The sequence below is a fragment of the Thunnus albacares genome, chromosome 17 (genome assembly GCF_914725855.1).
Source record: "Thunnus albacares chromosome 17, fThuAlb1.1, whole genome shotgun sequence".
Lineage (NCBI taxonomy): Eukaryota > Metazoa > Chordata > Actinopteri > Scombriformes > Scombridae > Thunnus > Thunnus albacares.
This window is the reverse complement of record NC_058122.1, coordinates 25,428,509-25,449,021: the sequence shown is the minus strand read 5'-3', so window position 1 is coordinate 25,449,021 and position 20,513 is coordinate 25,428,509. Positions and strand designations below refer to the sequence as shown.

Below are 20,513 nucleotides of genomic sequence, written 5' to 3'. Positions count from 1 at the left end.
ACTTTATTTTTGTCCAAGTACGTGAGGCCAGCTCCATTTTTCATCTTTGCCTCCAGCTCCTTACAGAATCTGTGCACAACACTGGCAGAAAGTAAGTAATTACAAAGAATATTATTACAGCTCCATATACAGTTCAATCTTTTTCTTTCTTTTTTTTTATTTGCAAACATTTGTCAAGTGTATGTGTGTAGTTTAATGTTTAAATGTTCTGTGATTTGTTGTAAATTAGTTGTATGTTTTAGCTTGTTTTCTTATTATAGTTTATTAAAATGTGTGTACATTTTTAAAAATGTGGAGGTCAATTCTAACATCAGTCTGGTTTCATGTAAAAACATTTTTCAATAATTTTACCCAACTAGGTTAAACTGTCCTACAGCTGATTAGACTCCATACTTGTGTACCAGGTATTCCTCATGTTGTGGGGACATAAATCTGTCACATTGTGGGGACTTTCTCCTCCGATTTGAGGACAAAAGGCAGTAGTCCCCATAATGTAAATCAATAACAGTAAGTTAAGGTTAAGGGTTAGGGTCTCCTAGAAATTAATGTAAGTCAATGTAATGTCCTCTGAAGTGATGGAAACAGGACTGTGTGTGTGTGTGTGTGTGTGTGTGTGAAGAAATTAAAGGCTCGAAAATTCTGTCAATCAAGTTGGAAATGTTACACAGACTGACCGGATATTGACTTCATCACAATAAAAGCATTCAACATACGCTCTTGTACAACTTAATGAATGAATGAATTATTGAATGAATGAATGAATTTTAAGTACAACTACGCAGATTTGTACTTTTTCTGTATTGTTTTGTGTAACTGACTAAACACTATGTGGCTGCCTTGAACATGTGTATCTTTAACAGGGCCATACGTTTTAAATCTAAAGTCTAAACATATAATCTTACTGACAACTAAAGACATTTTTGCGGAAAGTATTACATTATTCACAAGCTCTTCTTAAAAGCATAATTTACTCTTAATTATGAGTGTAATTACATTTTATTTATACTTAACCTTTTAACTTTTTCTATGTAATATTTTTCTATGTGTTAATTATTTAATCTCATGTCATTTCACTTCATCTCAGTACTGACTTGATTAGTGCATCTGATTATCCAATTTGTGAATTTTGTGGTGCTCTGATTCCATATATTCCTTCTTTAATAATTCTTTATAAAGCCTTTCATCCCTTATATTATCCTGTTTGTTTTGATTCATTGATATTCCGTTTGATGTATGTGAATGACAAAAGGTGAAACAATTTATTAATATTAATAATCGACCAAAATCTACTGCAGGTAATACACTGATTATGGATTACCTCATACAACCCCACTTCAAAAAATCCGAAATATCCCTTTAAAGGTGTCCATGTGGTTGTAATTTGAAGGTTTAACCGGATGTTGTGTGTTTACTGTGTCTGTATTGACACCAGGGGAGATTTCTGTGTGTGTTTTTTTTTTTTTTTTTTTTTTTTTTTGCTGCACTGATACGGCGGACAGGCTGCCGTCATTCCCCTCAGACAAGGCAGACCTGCTCATTTTTACACTGACACATAACAAGTACAATGTCGGATTTTGAGGAATTTGAGAAGCAGCTCAGCGAAAATCGACAAGGTAAGTGTTAACGGTCTGTCTGTGCCCCAATTCAGTCTGCAAGCTAGCAATGCAACGCTTTACACAGCACGTAACGTCAGCCCCCCTGTTTATTTTATGAATGAGTTATTAACCTAACCTGACAGCAACTTTAGCGGGCACTTAACGCGGCTGTGACTCAGCTTGTGTGCCGTCTTCATGTCAACATTTAGCTCTGAAATGCCGGCGGTAACCTCATCCTCACCTCTTAGCCACTACACAGCCGTTGCTGCACAGTAACTGAAGGCAGTTAATGCACCGGTGTTACACCGTATTTGGCGACCCATCAGATTCTGTGACCTGCAGTGCTGGAAGAAGTGCTCAGATGCTTCACTTAAAGTTACTACAAGGAACTTTTAACTGGTTATGAAATAGTCTCATTATTACCTCTGATGCCTCTATATGACCTACATAAGCAAACGAGACCATCACCGAGAAGATTGGCTATTTCTATATAGTTATTCTAAATATCTGCAACCGGGTCGGATTCCCCGCGAAATCAGACGAAACAATTTATGGCACACAGACGAGAAGAGCCGATGTTTACATTACATGTAGCATTGTAGCATGAGGGAATGCATAGATGTTACTTGGACAAGGGGAGGACATTTTTTTCTTCATTTGATAAGTAAAGTGAGACTTGTTTTTTGATTATTAAAAAATGAGAGACCCTGTTTACACTTGTTTTTAAAATGCGTATCGGGGTGATCGAATCAAAAGTGGACAGCGCTAAATACAAGTATAAACGACCACCAAGACGCGTTGTGATCCGAATACTCAAACCACTTGCCAAGGTGGTCTGGGACGCATTTGACCACATATTTTTTGTGGTGTAAACGCTAATGCGTTCTGATCATGGATGTATAAAGAGAATTGGATACAGCGTCGGAGGCGGGGGCCGTTCATTCCTATGTGAGTTGCTCAGTGGCGCATGAAGCCAAAAAAGTTCGACTTCCGGGTATAAAATTAACCGCATCTTCCGGGATAATTGGGCCCACAGAGCGAGCGCAACTGAGCAACTGAGCCGGCTACTTCCGGTTTAGCCCTCCAGCTAACTTGAACGGGGATAAAACAATTCAATCATGCTCAAAAAAATTAGCCGCTGATCTACAGACGTTTCTTTCACAATGTAGGTCTGTGGGAAAAAGTCTTTTTGGGCCCAATAGCATTAATATTTTTGTTTTCTTAGCTAGCCCGTGTGAATCAAATCTGGCGAAAGGCTGACGTAATAACTGTGCGTGGGGCTCTTTGACCTTCTAGCGGAAGTGACAGGCAGTAACGAAATCTGAACACAAATGGCCAGCTGGACACCTTGGAGATGCATGATAGACACAGGTCAATCAATCAATCAAGCAATCAATCAATCAATCAGTTTTTATTTATAGAGCGCCAAATCACAACAAAAGTCATCTCAGGGCACTTTTCCCATAGAGCAGGTCTAGACCGCACAGGTGTGAACAATGATGTGTCTTGACTGTCTGCTTGTGTTTGGACACAACACATTTTAAAACCAAGTGTAAATAGCGCTAGCGAGCTGAGAGCACTAGCGAGAGAGAGAGATAAAGCAGTGGTGGTCAAGCAAGCTTGAGAGTGAATGATGAGAGTGAGCGACAGTGTAGCGAGAACAAAGTTTAGAGCCTAACAGATATATCGGTCAGCCGATGTTGGCCTATCACAGATATATCAGTATCGGTTACTCCCTAATATCGGTATCAACATTGGTCTCTAGTTACGGGCTCTAGTTACGTTCTTAAACACAAATAAACACACCCGCACCTCCGCACAACCCTGTGAGGTGCCCCCATTGCCCCCATTGCCCCCATTAGATTTGGTGTGAACACAGCCTTACATGTAACCTTATAGGGGTGCATAAACGCTACTAAAACAAAGTTTACTCTGCGTCACCGTTGTCATATTACAGTTATTAATCTTTCATAGCCACAAATAGATACATTACCTCATTGCTATGCATCCTTCAAACAGCAGGATGCATAGCAAACATAGCAAACAAATGCATGCGCTAGCAAAGATTTTACGACACAAGGCAGTGGTGGTCATGGGAAATGCAGTCTTCATTCTGTGTAAACACTACCGCATTTGTCCACAGGGGCCGCCAAAATCAACACACAATGAAAGTTCCTTGTAGTAACTTTAAGTAGGATTAAGTAGGAAGATTTTTACTCGTAATGAAGTATTTTTACATTGTGGTATTGATACTTTTACTTAAATGTACAATATACAACATTCAGCCCCATTAGATGTCAGCAAACAACTGGACCTGTTTTATATGTAAAGATATAGTGAGTAATGGCGTCCTGAGCAGAGCGTGAAGTCACTCCCTCTGTGTGTGTTGTTATCCGAGCTTCTCTGTTCTTTATTTTGGAAGCCGGTCAAGATGAGCGTGCATGTGAGTGCATGTGAGTCCCTCCCTGTCCTCCCCGTACCCGTCCTCAACATGGCGGCCAGGTCATAAAGTTTCTCATATTACAGCCAAACAGTATACTAAAATATGTTTCTGAAAACATTTGAGGCTTATACTTTAAATAAATTTAGCTGGTAATACTTCTATACTTTTACTTAAGTAGGATTTTAAATGCAGGATTATTACTTGAGTTAAGTATTTTTACATTTTGGTATTGATAGTTTTACTTAAAGGTGCAATATATGACATTCAGAATATCTATAGACATAGACGTATTTTATTTTATTCACTTATTGTATTCATATTTTAAATTTTAATTGATCTTTTATTACTAATATATTTCCTTCTCATTGATTTTATTTGTCTTTGTGTTTACAATTTATTATTATAATCTATGTAGTTTTTTAATACAGTTTTTATTTCACTAATTTATTATCATAATTATAGCTTTTAAATCTTATTTTATTACATTTTCATATTGTCTTATTTCTCATGTGCATTAGTCTCAAATTGTTTTACTGGTTTGGGTTATTCCCCCTGATAACGAGATTAATGACAATGATAATAAAAGCATTATTAACATTATCCCCATCATAATTTTGATTTGTGAAGCAAAACAGAAAAAAAACAGAATTAAACAAACTTAAAAATACGATTCTTATAGAGCTGAAGCAATTGGCCGATTAATCGATTAGTAAATCGACAGAAAACAATCAATCATTTTCAGTCATTTTTTAAAAGTAAAAATGCCAAACTCTCCCTGGTTCCAGCTTCATTAATATGAGTATTTGCTGCTTTTCTTTGTCTTATGTGATAATAAATTGAATATCTTTGGCCTTTAGACTGTTAGTCGGACAAAACAGAGACGTCACGTTGGACTTAAGGACGTTTTTCACTCATTTCTAACATTTTAAAGTCCAATAATCTATTAATTGATAATCAGTAATTTAAACAAAAAATAAAAAATCAACTCAAGAACAGTGAGGTAGGGCAGTGGAGTAACATACAGCACATAGAAGTGTACCAGATACAAAAAAATAAAGTAAGAAAGAAAGAGATTTAATAAAAAATCCGTCATGTCTAAGAGTTGACATGTAATCAAGAGTACCTCTTATTGATTGGTCTAAAGATCTTCAGTCATGTTGTAGCAGACATTCCTCTTTTTCCAAGAAGCAAGTCCACATGAAACTGTCAGATTTCTCAAATAAATATGATGCGGTGGCGTGTCCACAACACAGAGCATGTTGTAGGCAATAAATATAGAAATGAGACGTTAGTTTGCAGTGAGGCACCACTTACTGTTACCTCATGCAATATTTATTAGTAGAAAAATGTAATTACCTGCAGTTTTTGCCATGAAATAACATCAGTCACGTAATTATAGGAGGAATTATGTTGAATTGGAAATATAAAAACAGGTAAATCAATTATTTGTCATTATTTGTATGAAAATGCTGATTATTTCTTGCCGGTTACACAGAGAGAGAAAGAGAAAGACACAAAAAGAGGAGTCGCAGCGGATCTGCGGGCGGCCGAGCCGACAAGCATCACAGCTGGAGCAAAGACCGAGGGAGCCGCAGCCGTGAGAAGCGAAGCCGCAGCAGAGACAGGAAGAGCCGGGACCGCAGGAGCTCCTCCCGGGACCACAAGAAGCACAGGTCAGTGGGTGAAAGCTGCCAGCAGCAGGGCAGCCACAGAGCTCACAGCTGCACCAGGCACAGCTTTCATGTTAAAATGCAGCCGTCTCTGCATGAATAACACTGTTGACTCATGTGCTGTAATGTATAGAGCTGAAGAGATTCATCGATTGAAAGACACATAATCAGTTTTATAATCATCATTTTCAAGCACAAACAGTGAAAAAAATGCCAAAAATACTCTGGTTCCAGCTTCTCATATGTCTTTATATCATTATGAACTGAACATCTTTGAGTTTTAGACTTCTTTTAGACCAAACAATTAAATGTTTGATTGAAAAAAACATCCCCTTTAACTCCTGGGACAGCATGGTGGGTATGGAAGTAACAAAATGACTAACTGAAGAAACCCAGGATTAAATCAGTAAACAATAACTGAACTTAAAAAATATAAAGAACTTATAAATTAGGGCTGCAACATGTTTTCATCACCGATTAATGTTAATATAAATCATAACTTTATATTACATATTTAACTCCCAGAATCAGACATTAATATTCTTAAGCTGGCTGTACATGCTGGGTCTTTAAGTTTCAATGACAAACCGTCCAATATAAATATTGAATTGAGTTTATATGGTCATGAAGACTGTTATGAGGAAACAGACAAAGCAAAATTAATTAATCATTTAGAACCCCACGACTAATTACTTCTGCCTGAGCTCGTGTTTTGTTTATCTTCTTATTTTCTTGCATGTAGCCATTCTCCGAGGCGAACGAGGAAGAAAAGGACCTGCAAATACTGGGATGTGCCTCCTCCTGGCTTTGAACACATCACACCAATGCAATACAAAGCTATGCAAGGTATGTCTCAGGTTGTCTTTGCTTGTTCAGTGTCTGAGTCAGTCTGCACCTACAAGTGCTTCTTTCAGGAGTTTGCATACATTAATGAGCTGGTATCCAGACCTGCACAAGGCCGGACTGAGGACCGCTTTAGTAAAGTTCACTTGAGTTCCAAAAGGGTTCAAACAAGGTTAAGGACAATATTTGCAATTAACCAACCAGTTACAAACATAATGATTCTAGCTGTAAATAAATAAATAAATGTGTCTACTGTGAATGACATCTATACTTTTAATATCTCTTTTTTTATTTGTTTTCAATGGCGCCATTAAAAGAATGCTGAATTAGCGACTAGCAGTTCCTGTTTGCAACTTAAGATAATGATGTCCTCGGAAAGTGTAAGTCACATTGAATCTAAAAATATCATGTCTATGTGTTCAGATTTGAGCCTAAGAAAGAGTATGAATTTTTATGCAAATTGCAGCAGTTGGGGCGCAAAAAGGTTTTAAAATACCTTAATTGCCTCCATGAACTGTGTCACAGTCACTGCTGCAGCTCCAGCTGAGACAGTGTTGATAAGCAGCCAAACTACAATAACTAATGTTGTTTTTAGAAAACGGGCACGCACGTATCTGTTTCACCTCACTCAGTATCTTTGCCTCACATCTCTCCCTCCACGACTCTCCCGTGTGCCTCACAGTTTGAAAAGCTCTGCAGTAGATCACGGACAAGGTGGTAATGATCACAGGTCAGCTTTAATATTGCAGTACTGAATTTTCATATGATGTTTTTAATCAGTGTGATGAAGTACTGTGATTTGTCAGGTGGATCCCTTTGTTTTTCCTTTATCTGGGAACATTAATTTCATTTAGATTCCCAGAAAAAATAAAATAATAATAAAATAAGATTAAGTATACACTGATAAAGGATTTTATTAATACTGCCCTCCATAACTTTAATTTAATTTGTTCAAGGAAGATTAGATATACGAGTTTCTGTATGTCCCTTAAATATTTTTTCTTAAACTAGGAATGTCAGTTTTGGTTAATTTTTCTTTCGTCAGACAAACACCCATTAACCAATGACTAACTGGTTTATTTTTAAGAAAAGTTGTGACGTAGCTTTCATTTGTGGGAGCTGTCCAGCAGTCGGTGGTCAGAGCTAACGTTAGCTTGACTTTTAGCTTGTCCTTCTTCTCCTCAAAGTGTTTTTCAGTGCGTTTAGTCACAGTAGCTCTCGATGGTGTAACATACTCGGGCTCGAATAATACTACGAATATAAGGTGACCCCGATTATAAGACGACCCTGCTTGTCCAACAGCTGTTTTTGGAAAAATAACTTTACTTTTTGAATATAACTTACATCACAGTAGAGTTAAATACTCACACTCTCTCCTGCCAGGATCTTGGAAGTAGTCAAAAATAATTTTCTCCAGCAGTTAGCATTTATAAGACTGCCTCCTTATCATCTGTGACAGTGGTATTTGGCGGCTTGACATGTTCCATTTCTGCAGCAGAGACGGCGGAAGACATTTTTGCATGTCATGAATTTATTTCCTCTGTGGCAGAAAAACACATTACATCAGCCTTCAGAAACTCCTGCAGGTTAAACTGGACTAATAAAACACTTTTAGGGCTGACTGACTCTAACACACTCACTATAAACAGACTTAAAGACACTCGCTAGCTTAGCAACATTAATGCTACAAACAACCCATAATGCAACACCGCTACTTTATCCATTCAAAAAGAATATCTGATGTTGTGAACACGTAATTGTCTAGCCGTTAGCGGAGTGTGTATGCAAATTAACCTATAGACCGACATGCATAACCAGTCAAAAATGTATTTTTTAGATTTTATACAGTAGGCAGAACAATGAAGACGCACAAGTCAAGAAAGTCATGAATCTGTTCTTGAAGCTGCACTCAAGGCAGAAACGTACAGATTTAAATCACTGAGCCAAACAAACTCTCAATATTTATTACTTTCAGCAGAGACGCATTAATGCTCCCTACAAATGAATCATCCAGAAATGAGTCAAAGCAATTATAGATAAAGCAGCAGAGGTTTCAAATGATAATAGCTCTGTAGCTGAAGGTGAAGTTCCTCATGTGCTCGTTCTGTTATTTTCACTAAGCGGCCGGGCAGATACCAACAATAGCTCTGCTGGCGACGTCCACCACCACTGGAGTAGCTGCAGCACCGACACAAGTGCCTGTAGTTGGCAGTCAGATGACGAGACAAGCCAGACGCCTCTATGTTGGAAATATTCCTTTTGGAGTAACTGAGGTAAAGTTGCCCTCTTGTCTGTCTTTATGTTTATTCCAATAACTATGATGTTAATATCAAACACTCATATGTGTTTCCTGTCATGCTGGTTGTGGGTTTTTTTTGTCTCTTCAGGAGTCCATGGCAGAGTTCTTCAATGCCCAGATGCGGCTTGCAGGCCTCTCACAAGCCCCGAGCAACCCTGTACTCGCTGTGCAGATCAATCAGGATAAAAACTTTGCTTTCCTAGAGGTATGTAATGTTCACAAAGTCTTTAAGAAATAGTTTGGCATTTTGGGAAAAGCTTATTCGGTTTCTTGCTAAGAGTTAGTTGAGAGGATTGATGCCACTCTCACATCTGAGTGTTAAATATGAAGCTTCAGCCAGCAGCCTGTTAGCTTAGCTTAGCATAATGACTGGAAACAGAGGGAACTGTTAGCTTAGCTTAGCATAATAACTGGAAACAGAGGGAACTGTTAGCATAGCTTAGCATAATGACTGGAAACAGACGGAACTGTTAGCTTAGCTTAGCCTAATGACTGGTAACAGAAGGAACTGTTAGCTTAGCTTAGCATAATGACTGGAAACAGAGGGAACTGTTAGCTTAGCTTAGCATAGTGACTGGAAACAGAGGGAACTGTTAGCTTGGGTCTGTCCAGAGGTGAAAAAAAATCCACCTACCATCGAGTAAAGCTCATTAATTAACCCGTTGTATCTCATTTGTTTAATCTGTACAAAACTAAAGTGGAAAAAGCCAGTTCACTGTTTTATGGCTGGTGATGTGCCGGATTTCTTGGTTACAACAAAACTTCAGTCCAAGAAATATGTCAGAATGTAACCAACTGTAAAACAGCGACCTGTCTTTTTACACTCTTTTCTGTACAGATTAAACAAAGGAGATACAATGTGCTCAGTAGACTGACCTTAACCCTGCGTAAAAAAAACATAGCCCTCTCAGTCATTTATATGGGGTCAACTTTTTGATGGGGCGTCAACTTTTTGATGCAATGCAACATCATCCAGCAAGGGGCCACGTTGGCCAATTGCATACATGCAAGCATTCCTGGTGGATTCATTTGTAACGTGAACGTCATATTCGTCAGTCGCGTTCACACAAGGAAAGGTAAAACAGTTGCCGCTGTGATAACTTCCTGGAGTTGTAAAATCCTTTCTGCGAGTGTTTGCAGCGTTTTGGCGTCTAATAAGTCTTTAAACACATTAATCTGTAGCTCCAACTGGACTTCCTGGATTGGATTTCATGATCTCACCGATACCTTAAACAACACACTCCCACCAACAAAGCCCCTTGTATTATTTTAACACAGGACTGTTGAACCCACAATGTTTGATCAGCGAGATGCATTCTGTATCAAGTGAGCTAATGCTTGAGACAGAAATTACTGTGTAAAACAAACAAAATAGTATCACGAAGCATAGTAAGTGATGCCTGTGTGAGCAATTATTACACAATGTTTAAATGTGATTGATTTTATGAGTCTTGGCTCAGCAGGTAGTTGTGTTTTTTAACTTTATTTACAACAATACATTACAATACAATTTCTAGTAGGAATATTGCATTCCTCAAAACAATAGAAACAGATTCAAACCAGGAAGATTATATTGATAATAAATACAAATAGATACATTGATAAATAACAATAAAAGTACTCAGCCAAACATACCATTGTACAACAAATCATTTATATTTTTAGACCCTATCAATAAATCACACAGACCACCCCTGTGGTAGCACAGCCAATTAAATGAGAAGTTGTGTGAAAATAACAAACTTCAATTACAAGAACAAACGATCATCTCTGTCTGCTGAGATTAAAGTTGCCCGCAGCTGTTATGAACTTAGGAGCGTGTTGTTCTAAGCGCCGAGCTAACACGGCTCACACAGGACAGCAGATAGTCATATTGAGACTTTTAATAGCACAAAAAATAAATCTTGCACTTTTTTAGATGTTTCTTTACAATATTAAAGGGAGCAGCAGAGCTTTGCCAGCTCCCACACTAATAATTTATGTTGGACATAACTAATGATTACTGCCCTGATCCTGCTGGATATTTGTTTTTAGCGTTAGAGCCTGGAATCGTTTATATGAGTGAAGATGTTTGCACACTTCCTTCACATTCGTATGAGGAAGCCCTGACAAGTTGAAAACATGTAATTGGTTAGTTGATTGCCAGAAAATCAATTGAAAACTAATGATTTTCATTGGATGATTGCCATCCTGTCTGTGGTTCCAGCTTGTCCAATGTGAGATTTTGCTGCTTTTCTTCTTTTTATATCATTATAAACTGAATATCTTTGAGTTTTGGACTGTTGGACAAACAAAACAAGATATTTAATGACGTCACCTAGGACTTGAGGGAAAGCAAGACGGAACATTTTTAAATGTTTTGTGACATTTCAGACTAATGAATTAATCAATAATGGAAATAATTGTTAGTTGCAGTCCTACAGCTAAGAGACAGAAACTGTCAGTATCCATTTCTCTCTACTGCTCAGATTGAGTCGGGGCTTCGGAAATGGCTTTTGCACATCAGGGAAAACTTTAAAAAAAATAGTTTGTTACCAAAATCAAAAGAAGCAAATTAGTGTTGGACATTTTTATCGTGGATTTCTTCAACAACATGTTTTAACGACACATTTGCAGCGCAGCGATAATTTATTTATTTTAGTGGAATCATCAATTAGCCAGTAGATTAATGCGTCTATACGACCGTCTGACTATTTATCTCTTGAACTAACCTGTTGATGCTAAGTCGTCGCTACTACTTATCACCTCTTTTACATGTTGTCAGAAGTTTGCATCATGTCAGTGGTCGTGTTTGGACAAAAAGGAAAACCTTGCAGCAGAAAAACGACTCAAAAAACGATTCTCCTTTCTAGTTCCGATCCGTCGACGAGACGACGCAGGCCATGGCCTTCGACGGAATCATTTTCCAGGGTCAGTCTCTGAAGATTAGAAGACCTCACGACTATCGGCCGTTACCCGGTATCTCAGAGCAGCCTGCTTTCCACGTCCCAGGTTTGTTACCAGCAAATCATGTTCTGTTATGTGATACAGAAACTTTGATTTGGATTTAACTTGTTTTTTTTCTTCTTTGCTTGTCGTATTTCAGGCGTCGTCTCCACAGTCGTTCCCGATTCCCCTCATAAACTGTTCATAGGAGGTCTGCCTAACTACCTGAACGATGACCAGGTATTTAACTGAAAACAGACCGAACAGGTGCAAACACTTTGCTGAGGTTGTTATCACACTTTTTTTTTACTGACATGGAAAAAAAAAGAAGATGAGTAAAATAGTATAAAAAAAATGTTAGTTAATGTTTATAATAGCCAGAAGCAGAACGTGACCCCATAATGTCATAAAGACAAAAACAAAAATTAGCTGCAAAAAGATTTATTTACGCAGTTTAGAGGAAACATTTTTGTCCTACAGTTTTAATCTGAAGGTAATATTGATATTTAATTAGGTGATATTCACAATGGATGACTTCATTATTAGATTTATTTTAATTGTGTCAACTGTACACATTCTTAGTCAACTTAAAACCATCAGATATTAAACATACAAGCATGTTCTCTGTCATTAATCATATGAATATTGTAAAAAAAAAAAAAAAAAAAAAAAAGGCTTTTTTGTGACTCGGCTTTCTGAGTAAACTGCTTATACCTTTCTCATGTTAAGCAAACTGATTTAAGAAAGGTAAGCACAGTCCAGCATTTACATAAGAGGCCCGTAAACTTGACATGTTGCTCCCTTTTTTCATTTTTAGTCAGTATTGTCAAAGAAAAATTCCACCTAAAGAAACCTTTTCTCTGCATTTCTGGATTTTGTTGCTGTTTGTTGGCTTTGATTTTCTGTTTCGTGCAGGAATAATAATAAAAATATCATTAATTGGGCGAGACCTCCATAGACTATAATGCTTTGCTGCTCCAGCTGAATTTCAGTGTGAATACTGCTGTGGCTGCAGTGGCCCCATTTTTGAAACGCATTAGTAAACAGCTGTTTACTTATTAAAGGTGCCCTGTGGAGTTTTCTGGTAAACAAACAAAAGTTATGTTTACATCAATGTTTCTCTAGCAAAACGCATCATGATTATCCTCGAGGTCTAATTAACATATTGAAGAAAAAGAAATACTTTATCGATCCCTGTGGGGGAAACTGATCCTCTGCATTTGACCCGTCCTACACACCCACATGAGGAGCAGTGAGCAGCTGCAGTGCGACGCCCCCCCCCCCCACGGAAACCGAGTCCAGTTCTTTTGCCAGCACCTTGGTCCAGCAGCAGGAGTATTAACCCTAACATACATGTCATAGATGGTGGGAGGAAGCCGGACTGAGCCACCGAGCTGCCCAATGAATGCATTTTCCTCCTCATAAAACATTTGTAAAGACGATTTTTTATTAATTTGCTTTGCTTTGTTACTAGCTCACAGTCTTTACCGCCTTTGTTTGCAAAACCAGGACCCGCTTTTAGAAACATTTCTCCACATATAGAGATACTAGTGGTCACAAACTCCACAGGGTACCTTTAAGCAGCCGTACGATCAAGCAAGTGCGCCGATACGTGCTGATGTATTTTTAATGCATTTGTCTATTTTTATTAAAAGCTTTTTTATTTTTAACCAACCACGTCAGTGCCTGGAATTGGATTTTTTTTTTTTATGCCACATCCCACCAATGGATGAGGACATATTTTTTTCCTCTTAAAGACAGCTATACAATCAGCTGATTCAATGATTTGTTGATCAACCGAACAATTAATCAGTTTTGACTGTTTAATAACCGTACAAGTGATTTATCAAGAAGAGAGTCTTCTCAAATGTGGAAAAATTCTTGCTTTTTACTGTTGTATAGCGTTGTTTAGTGAATATCTTTGGAGTTTTTGACTGTTGGTCAAACAAAACCAATCAGAAGACGTCTTGTGATCAGCATTTTTCACTATTTCTTGACGTTTTATAGACTGAATGATAGTCAAACCCGTTTTTTGCTCCTGTGTTTTAACTGAATCCAATAAGTTTAGATCTTTTATGGATCTGGGATAATTGAGGTTAAGCGTGCGCACTAAAAAAAGTCACTAAACAACTCGGAAAAATGCATTAATTGTTATTAAAAGTACGAGAGGATCTGAGGGTGGACTTTATCTTTGAGAATATCAAAAGTTAGAGTGAATATTTGCTGATCAATAGGCCTTCATACTTCTGTGAACAGCTGTAGAGCTCCATCTTTTCTCTCAGGTGGGCAGACGCCCGCCGCACAGTGAAATTTAATTCTAACTGTCCATTCTGTCTCGTGTTACCACTAACAGAGCACATGTAGCCTGATGTATATTATTCACTGACTTATTTCTTTTTAATACTTGCAGTCACTGCCACTGCGTTGATACTCACAGCTCTTTCATTTTTGTTCCCCCACTTTGTCCCCAGCTAGGGGCCTGTAAGATCGTTAAGTCTGCGCTCATAATTTGTTCAGTAGTACTGATCTACTGCTGCCATGCCAACATGTAACACAAGGCAAGTAAGACATTCTGGTCCTCACACGGATACACTCCTTAAGCCAGCAGGCTCCCTTTCTGGCTGCTTTCTTTCTCCCATCATGCTTTTGGAGCGCGTTTAGGACCCGGGGATTTTGGGGTTTAGGACTTGGGGATGTTGTTGGAGGTGGGTGGTGGGTGTTCAGCTGTAAAAGTAAAGGTAAGAATATTGTCTAAACTATTCTGGTGCAGTTTGCCTGTAGATGGCAAAATATAATACGTCTCTTAAATAAGATCATTTATTTCTGTTATCTTGCACCATTTACCACGCAGCTTGTTTGAATATGAGATTATTATTATTATTATTACTCTTTCAGTATCTGTGTCTCAACACTTCAGATGATCTCAGGGGTTTTTTTCTCTGCTGTTGTTACCCAGACGTACTCCAGGTCGCAACATCATCAGCATTTACTCTTCACGACTCCACTGAAACAGTTTTACGCTCTGCTGTCTCTTCTTGTTTTCTTTTTTAGAAATCAGCATTGCAATGCAAACTCTGTAGAAACTCAGTACAAGACTGTAAAATGCACAAATGTACATGCAAATTCTGTTGAATTGCATACATGTTGTTGTTAAATAGACTTTTTTTTTTTTTTAATCCATTCCTTGTGATGTTGAGTATCAAACGGACATTTAGAATACAGGCAGTAGATTTAACATACGTTCGCTATGAATGATCAGTCTCATATCTTGTTGTCCGACTTGTTTTTTTTGCAGGTTAAGGAGCTATTGACTTCATTTGGGCCGCTCAAAGCTTTCAACCTTGTGAAGGACAGTGCCACGTCACTGTCAAAAGGTTACGCCTTTTGTGAATACGTAGACATCAGCGCCACTGATCAGGTAACAACAGTGGAAAGTTTCTCTGTATGCAGACGATTAGTTGTTTTCCCTGATATGTTGCTCTGAGGTTTTCTGTGTGTTCCTCGTCAGGCGGTAGCGGGGCTCAATGGCATGCAGCTGGGCGACAAGAAGCTGATCGTCCAGAGGGCCAGCGTGGGAGCTAAAAACACCAACCCTGTGAGTCCTTATAAGTCATTTAGAACTGTAACGATTAGCCGATTAATGGATCGGTTGATTGACAGAAAATTTGGCAGAAAAATTGGCAGCTTTTTTGATAACTGATTAATTATTATTGATTAATCTTTTAAAGGTGGAGTGCAGGACTTTTGTCTCCCCCTTCTGGCAGTGAGAGTAATTACAAAAACACTGTCAACACGTGTTTTACGTCACATCTTCACCGTAGCGTACTGCATCGATACTGTTGCGGCTGTAAAACAATGGATAAATTGTTTTGAGTGTCACACAACCCCCGTGAAATGACTCGTTTCACTATCAGAATTCGATCCATTCGGTCCGATAACATTTGGAAAGTCTAGAAGAGCCACACGATTCAATTATTTTATCCCCATTCAAGTTAGCAAAGAGCTAACAGGAAGTTAGCCCTCCTGACATGAGATTTAAAATCTCTGTATACTGTGAAGTTCAGAGAGATTTATATGGCAGTGATTGGCTTAATCAGTGTTGTGTGAACTCTGGATTGAATGTAACAGACATTCATTTATATGTGAAAGTTCTGCACTGCAGGTTTAAAGTAATAAAAAATACAGTGATGAAGACAAAATAGAGACATTTTAAGACGTCATCTCGGACTGATTTTTCACTTTTCTCAGATGTTTTCACCATTAAACGATTAACCAATTAATTGAGAAGATGATTGACAGATTCATTGATAATGTAATAATTACCATATGCCCTCACAAAAAGAAAGAATACAGACAAAAAATAAGAATATACACAGATTTTTTCATCAGTTGTTGACAATCTTATGTTCAAATCAAATTTCATTTATGTCAAGAAATCCTGTGTTTCCTCAGAACAGGATGAAGCAATCATGTTAAAATCAAGGAAGAATACTCAACCTTAATGCACCGTAGCATGACCCTGAAACTCATTCCTTCATTTTATTACTAACATCTAGTGGTGTGTTGAAATATCTTCTTAAATACATATAAAACCTGAGCGCTAAGATGTGACGTCTCTGTTCTTCCAGCACAAAAGGAGCTCAGTTCTCTCTCTATGGCAGATGGTGGGAGTGAAAGGTCAACGGAAAAATGACTTCCAACATGTTTATCCTCTCCAGTAATACCAAACATACCATACGAGGCAGAGGAAGGGGAGGGCAGGAAGCAGCGGGGTTCATGGGAAATAAATCTTGAGAATCATCAGTAGGACTGAAATCATCTCTAGTAGGAGATCAAGTCATTTGTTTACACTAACATACCTGTCCTCTACCTGCAGACCTCCATCATAGAGACCCCGGTAATGCTGCAGGTCCCCGGGCTCCAGAGGCTGCAGAACTCGGGCATGCCCACGGAGGTGCTGTGCCTTCTCAACATGGTGATGCCCGAGGAGCTGGTGGACGACGAGGACTACGAGGAGATCCTGGAAGACATCAGAGAGGAGTGCTGCAAGTACGGCAGCGTCCGCTCCATCGAGATCCCCCGGCCCGTCGACGGAGTGGAGGTCCCTGGCTGTGGAAAGGTGAAGTCCGTGTTTGTTTAACAGGAACTTAACGCAAACATGAGGAACATCTGAATGAGCATTAAGCCCTGTTGAATGGGACTTATATTACAGAAGGAGGTGAGGAATGGATATCATTATCTCAAATGTCTGTCACCAATAAACCTCCATAAATCCACTTAGAAATCCTAGAAAGAAGAGACTTGTCTGAGAATCACCACATTTTTAAGTTTTCTTCAGTGTCAAAGTCATCCAGTGATAGGTGTCTGTGGCTACACTGCAAACAGGAACTGCTGATCAGCTAAATCAGCGTCCTTTAATGGCCAAAGTGTAAATAAATATCGGCTCAAAAGAGAATATCAGCTGACATTATAAGAGCCCATTTAATGAGCTTTTATGCTCTCCTGATGGTTGTATTTTGACTTTATTGTTGTTGACTTCACTTTCTCGAACTAGAATTTTACACTGAGCTGATAAAAACAAAAGTAAACACTTTAAAATACAAGGACGTCATTCCAGATGGGATTTCAAATTAATTACAGGAGGAACCAGTCATTCGGCTGGTGGTAATTTTGGCTCTAATTATTTCTTCTAAACATGACCCACATGCACACTCCAGACCAGAGCAGGTTATGTTCAGATCATCTCCTCCAGAGAGAGAAATCCTGGTCCAAATGGGGCTTAAAGGACGGGTTCACGATTTTTCAAGTCTGTCTTAAAACAACAGTCAGGAGTCCAGGACTTTACAGTCTTTTTAGTCAAAATTGTGTGTTTCCTCGGACAGTGTTTCCCTGTTGAGCTGCAGTGGAAGTATAGTAACAAAAAGAGGGACTTTGGCACTAAAAAGACTGTAACGTTGAAAGATATCTACTTGATTTGACTCATTTGGACGCTGAAGCTTCATATTAGCTTCAGATAAACTTTAAAATATTGTAAGTGCATTATGAAGGGATCTTCTAACGGTCGGTATGAACAGGAGGGATGATTACAGCAAGAAAAACATGTTTCAGTGTTCATTTGGGCTCCTGACTGTTGTTTTTAGGACAGACTTGAAGAATTGTGAACCCATACTTTAAAATCTCTGACTAGCAGATAATGTTCAGATCAGCTCCTCTAGAGAAATAAATCCAGTCCAAACGGGGCTTAAAGTTCTCTCTGCGTAGATTTATGATCTGATCTTCATACCGTTGAGGACTCACCGACTGTTTTTTCACCGCAGATCTTCGTGGAGTACGTTTCCGCTGCAGACTGTCAGAAAGCCATGCAAGCCCTCACCGGCCGCAAGTTCGCCAACAGAGTGGTGGTCACCAAATACTACGATCCGGACATGTATCACAGACACGAGTTTTGAAAGCACAGACGAGTCTGACGGGGACGTTGTTTCCTTCTTCCTTTCTGTTTGTAAGCTTGAGTTGAGTCCGTTTTCTTTACTTCTCTGAATGTTGTGAACGTGTCTTTAGAGACTAGACCTGGAAAAAGACTTTGTTTTATTACACACACCACATCTATTTAACAAACTGGACTGCAGTGTGTGTTTTCTTTTTTTTGTTTTCTTCAGTACTGAATATCTAACTCCAAGCTTTAGCTTAATACTCGCACAGTGAACTGATCTCATTCTGAATAAAAAAAAATATATATTGTAGTATACATTACATTTGCAGTAGATTGAATATGACATGTATCTTACCTAAACCTAAACTAATACTGCCTGACAACGCCAGGGTAGCTGTCTATCGAGTATGCACTATATCAGAAAAAAAAAACAAGTCAAATGTTTAGATTTCCCTCCTGAGCACAAAAAACATTTAGATCTAGATTTGAGAAACTGTCATGATGTTTATCGTGTGGCTATGACGAAAGAAAATATTGTTTTTATTTATTTATTTTTCCAAAGTAATATTTTTCTCTCTTTATGCGTCACATATTAATCTTCCTTAACCGTATACGATGCTGTCACCTGTACTGCTTACATCGACCAAACGTCAACTTGTTTTGTCAAAAGTGAAACATTTTCTTATAACGGCCTCAAAGGTCCTTCATGACGACTGTCATTTTGTAAATAAATGAAAAAATATTAATGTCTAAAGGCAGCCATGCACACTTGAAGATATGTAATTTCAAAAATTATATAATAATAATAATGATAATAATAATAATTGTCTTGGTTGAAAATCTTTTATCAGACACTAGTAATCGTGTCAATCTAAGAAACAATATTCTGCACTTTGTTGTAAAAATCAGTTTAACAAACTCAAATCTGTCTTCACGGTCGGATTTTAAAAGATAAAGCAGATACGCACATGTTAAGAAAAGCACCTTTTACGTTTTGTAGATAGCATACTGAATGAATTTTATAAGCTTTATTCTTGAATGTGCTGTTTTTTGCATCTGTTGAAGAAAATATGTTAAAATTAAAGCATTTATTTATTATGAAATAGCTTTTAAACTGCTTGAAGAGTGCAGGCACAAATACAGTATCCAAAAGAAATATCAGAAATTAGGATGCGTGAAAAAAAATCTGCATTTGGACTTTATCTGGTTTGCACATACAACAAACGAGTGAACAAATTGTATTTTAGAGTAAGAAAGTGGAACATATCAAATGATAATTAACAACTACTGTATTTTCTACGTTTTTTGGATTGCCAAACATTTTTAGTTTGAACAATCCCTGCCACTGCCATCGCCTTCAATAAATGCTTGCATCCACTGTCAGTCTGTCTGTGTGGGATTCCTTATTTCTGCATTATCTGTGAATCAGTTATATATAATGATACAGATATTTATTCTTATTACTAATTTAGTAACAACATCAGTAGTATTAATATTATAACAATATGAACCCCATATTATATTTTATATATTCAGCTCTGTGCAAACATTTTAGGCACTTTAGATGTTTAGATTCTTATCCATAATGCAACACCATCAGGGAGGCATCTGATTGGTCCCAAATTTATTCAGCAGCATGACAATGACCCTGAACATTCAGCCAGAGTCATAAAGAACTATCTTCAGCAGCAAGAAGAAGTAGGAGTCCTGCAACAGATGGTTTGGCCCCCACAGAGCCCTGATCTCAACATCATGGAGTCAGTCTGGGATTAACATGAAGAAACAAGCAGCTGAGACGCCGAAATCCACAAACGAACTGTGGCAACTTCTCCAAGATGCAGGAACAACAGACCTGCCAAGTACCTGAAAAACTGTACAGGTGTACTGAGGAGAACTGCTTCTGTTTAAGGGCAAACCTGCTTGCACCAGATATTGATTTGACTGTTCACTGCCCTCCAGTGGCCATGGTGAGGAACTGCAACTACATTAGTGGCTAACACGTTAGCATACTAAGTGTTTTTACTCTTAATCTTCCTCTTGTTATCAGTGTAACTACAACATTAATTGATTTTTGTCCACTTTTTAAGTTTATGTGTTGAACTTATTAGCAAACAGTTGATTATTTCCACATCCAGCAGTTATGGAGCAACATTATCATTCATTTGGAGTCGTGTTTCTGTCCATCTGGTGAATGTAAGTCCAATATTCACTCTCTTTTAGCTCTGGTTTTAGGTTCACTAAACTAAAAAATACCGATTATACCAGGTGTTGTGTTAATAACAGTTCGGGCCTTGTAATTCACAAAAAT

General features: G+C 38.1%; 1 protein-coding gene across 1 annotated transcript; it reads left to right on the top strand.

The window, feature by feature from the left end:
- Nucleotides 1-273: 273 nt before the first annotated feature.
- On the top strand, nucleotides 274-19,588 carry LOC122967232 (splicing factor U2AF 65 kDa subunit-like). The gene is made up of 11 exons (XM_044331763.1): nucleotides 274-1,613; nucleotides 5,534-5,711; nucleotides 6,451-6,554; nucleotides 8,673-8,824; nucleotides 8,939-9,055; nucleotides 11,703-11,841; nucleotides 11,936-12,015; nucleotides 15,071-15,193; nucleotides 15,284-15,370; nucleotides 16,652-16,894; nucleotides 18,093-19,588. The coding sequence occupies exons 1-11, from the start codon at nucleotides 1,565-1,567 to the stop codon at nucleotides 18,222-18,224; spliced, it is 1,404 nt and encodes a 467-aa protein (XP_044187698.1). The 5' UTR covers nucleotides 274-1,564; the 3' UTR covers nucleotides 18,225-19,588.
- The last annotated feature ends 925 nt before the right edge of the window (nucleotides 19,589-20,513 follow it).

What these genes read in the sequence shown, in the direction of transcription:
- LOC122967232 (XM_044331763.1), top strand. Translation starts at nt 1,565, where the DNA reads ATGTCGGATTTTGAGGAATTTGAGAAGCAGCTCAGCGAAAATCGACAA. An exon ending in GCTCAGCGAAAATCGACAAG is followed by an intron (nt 1,614 to 5,533) that starts GTAAGTGTTAAC and finishes CCGGTTACACAG; the next exon opens with AGAGAGAAAGAGAAAGACAC. An exon ending in GCCTGCTTTCCACGTCCCAG is followed by an intron (nt 11,842 to 11,935) that starts GTTTGTTACCAG and finishes GTCGTATTTCAG; the next exon opens with GCGTCGTCTCCACAGTCGTT.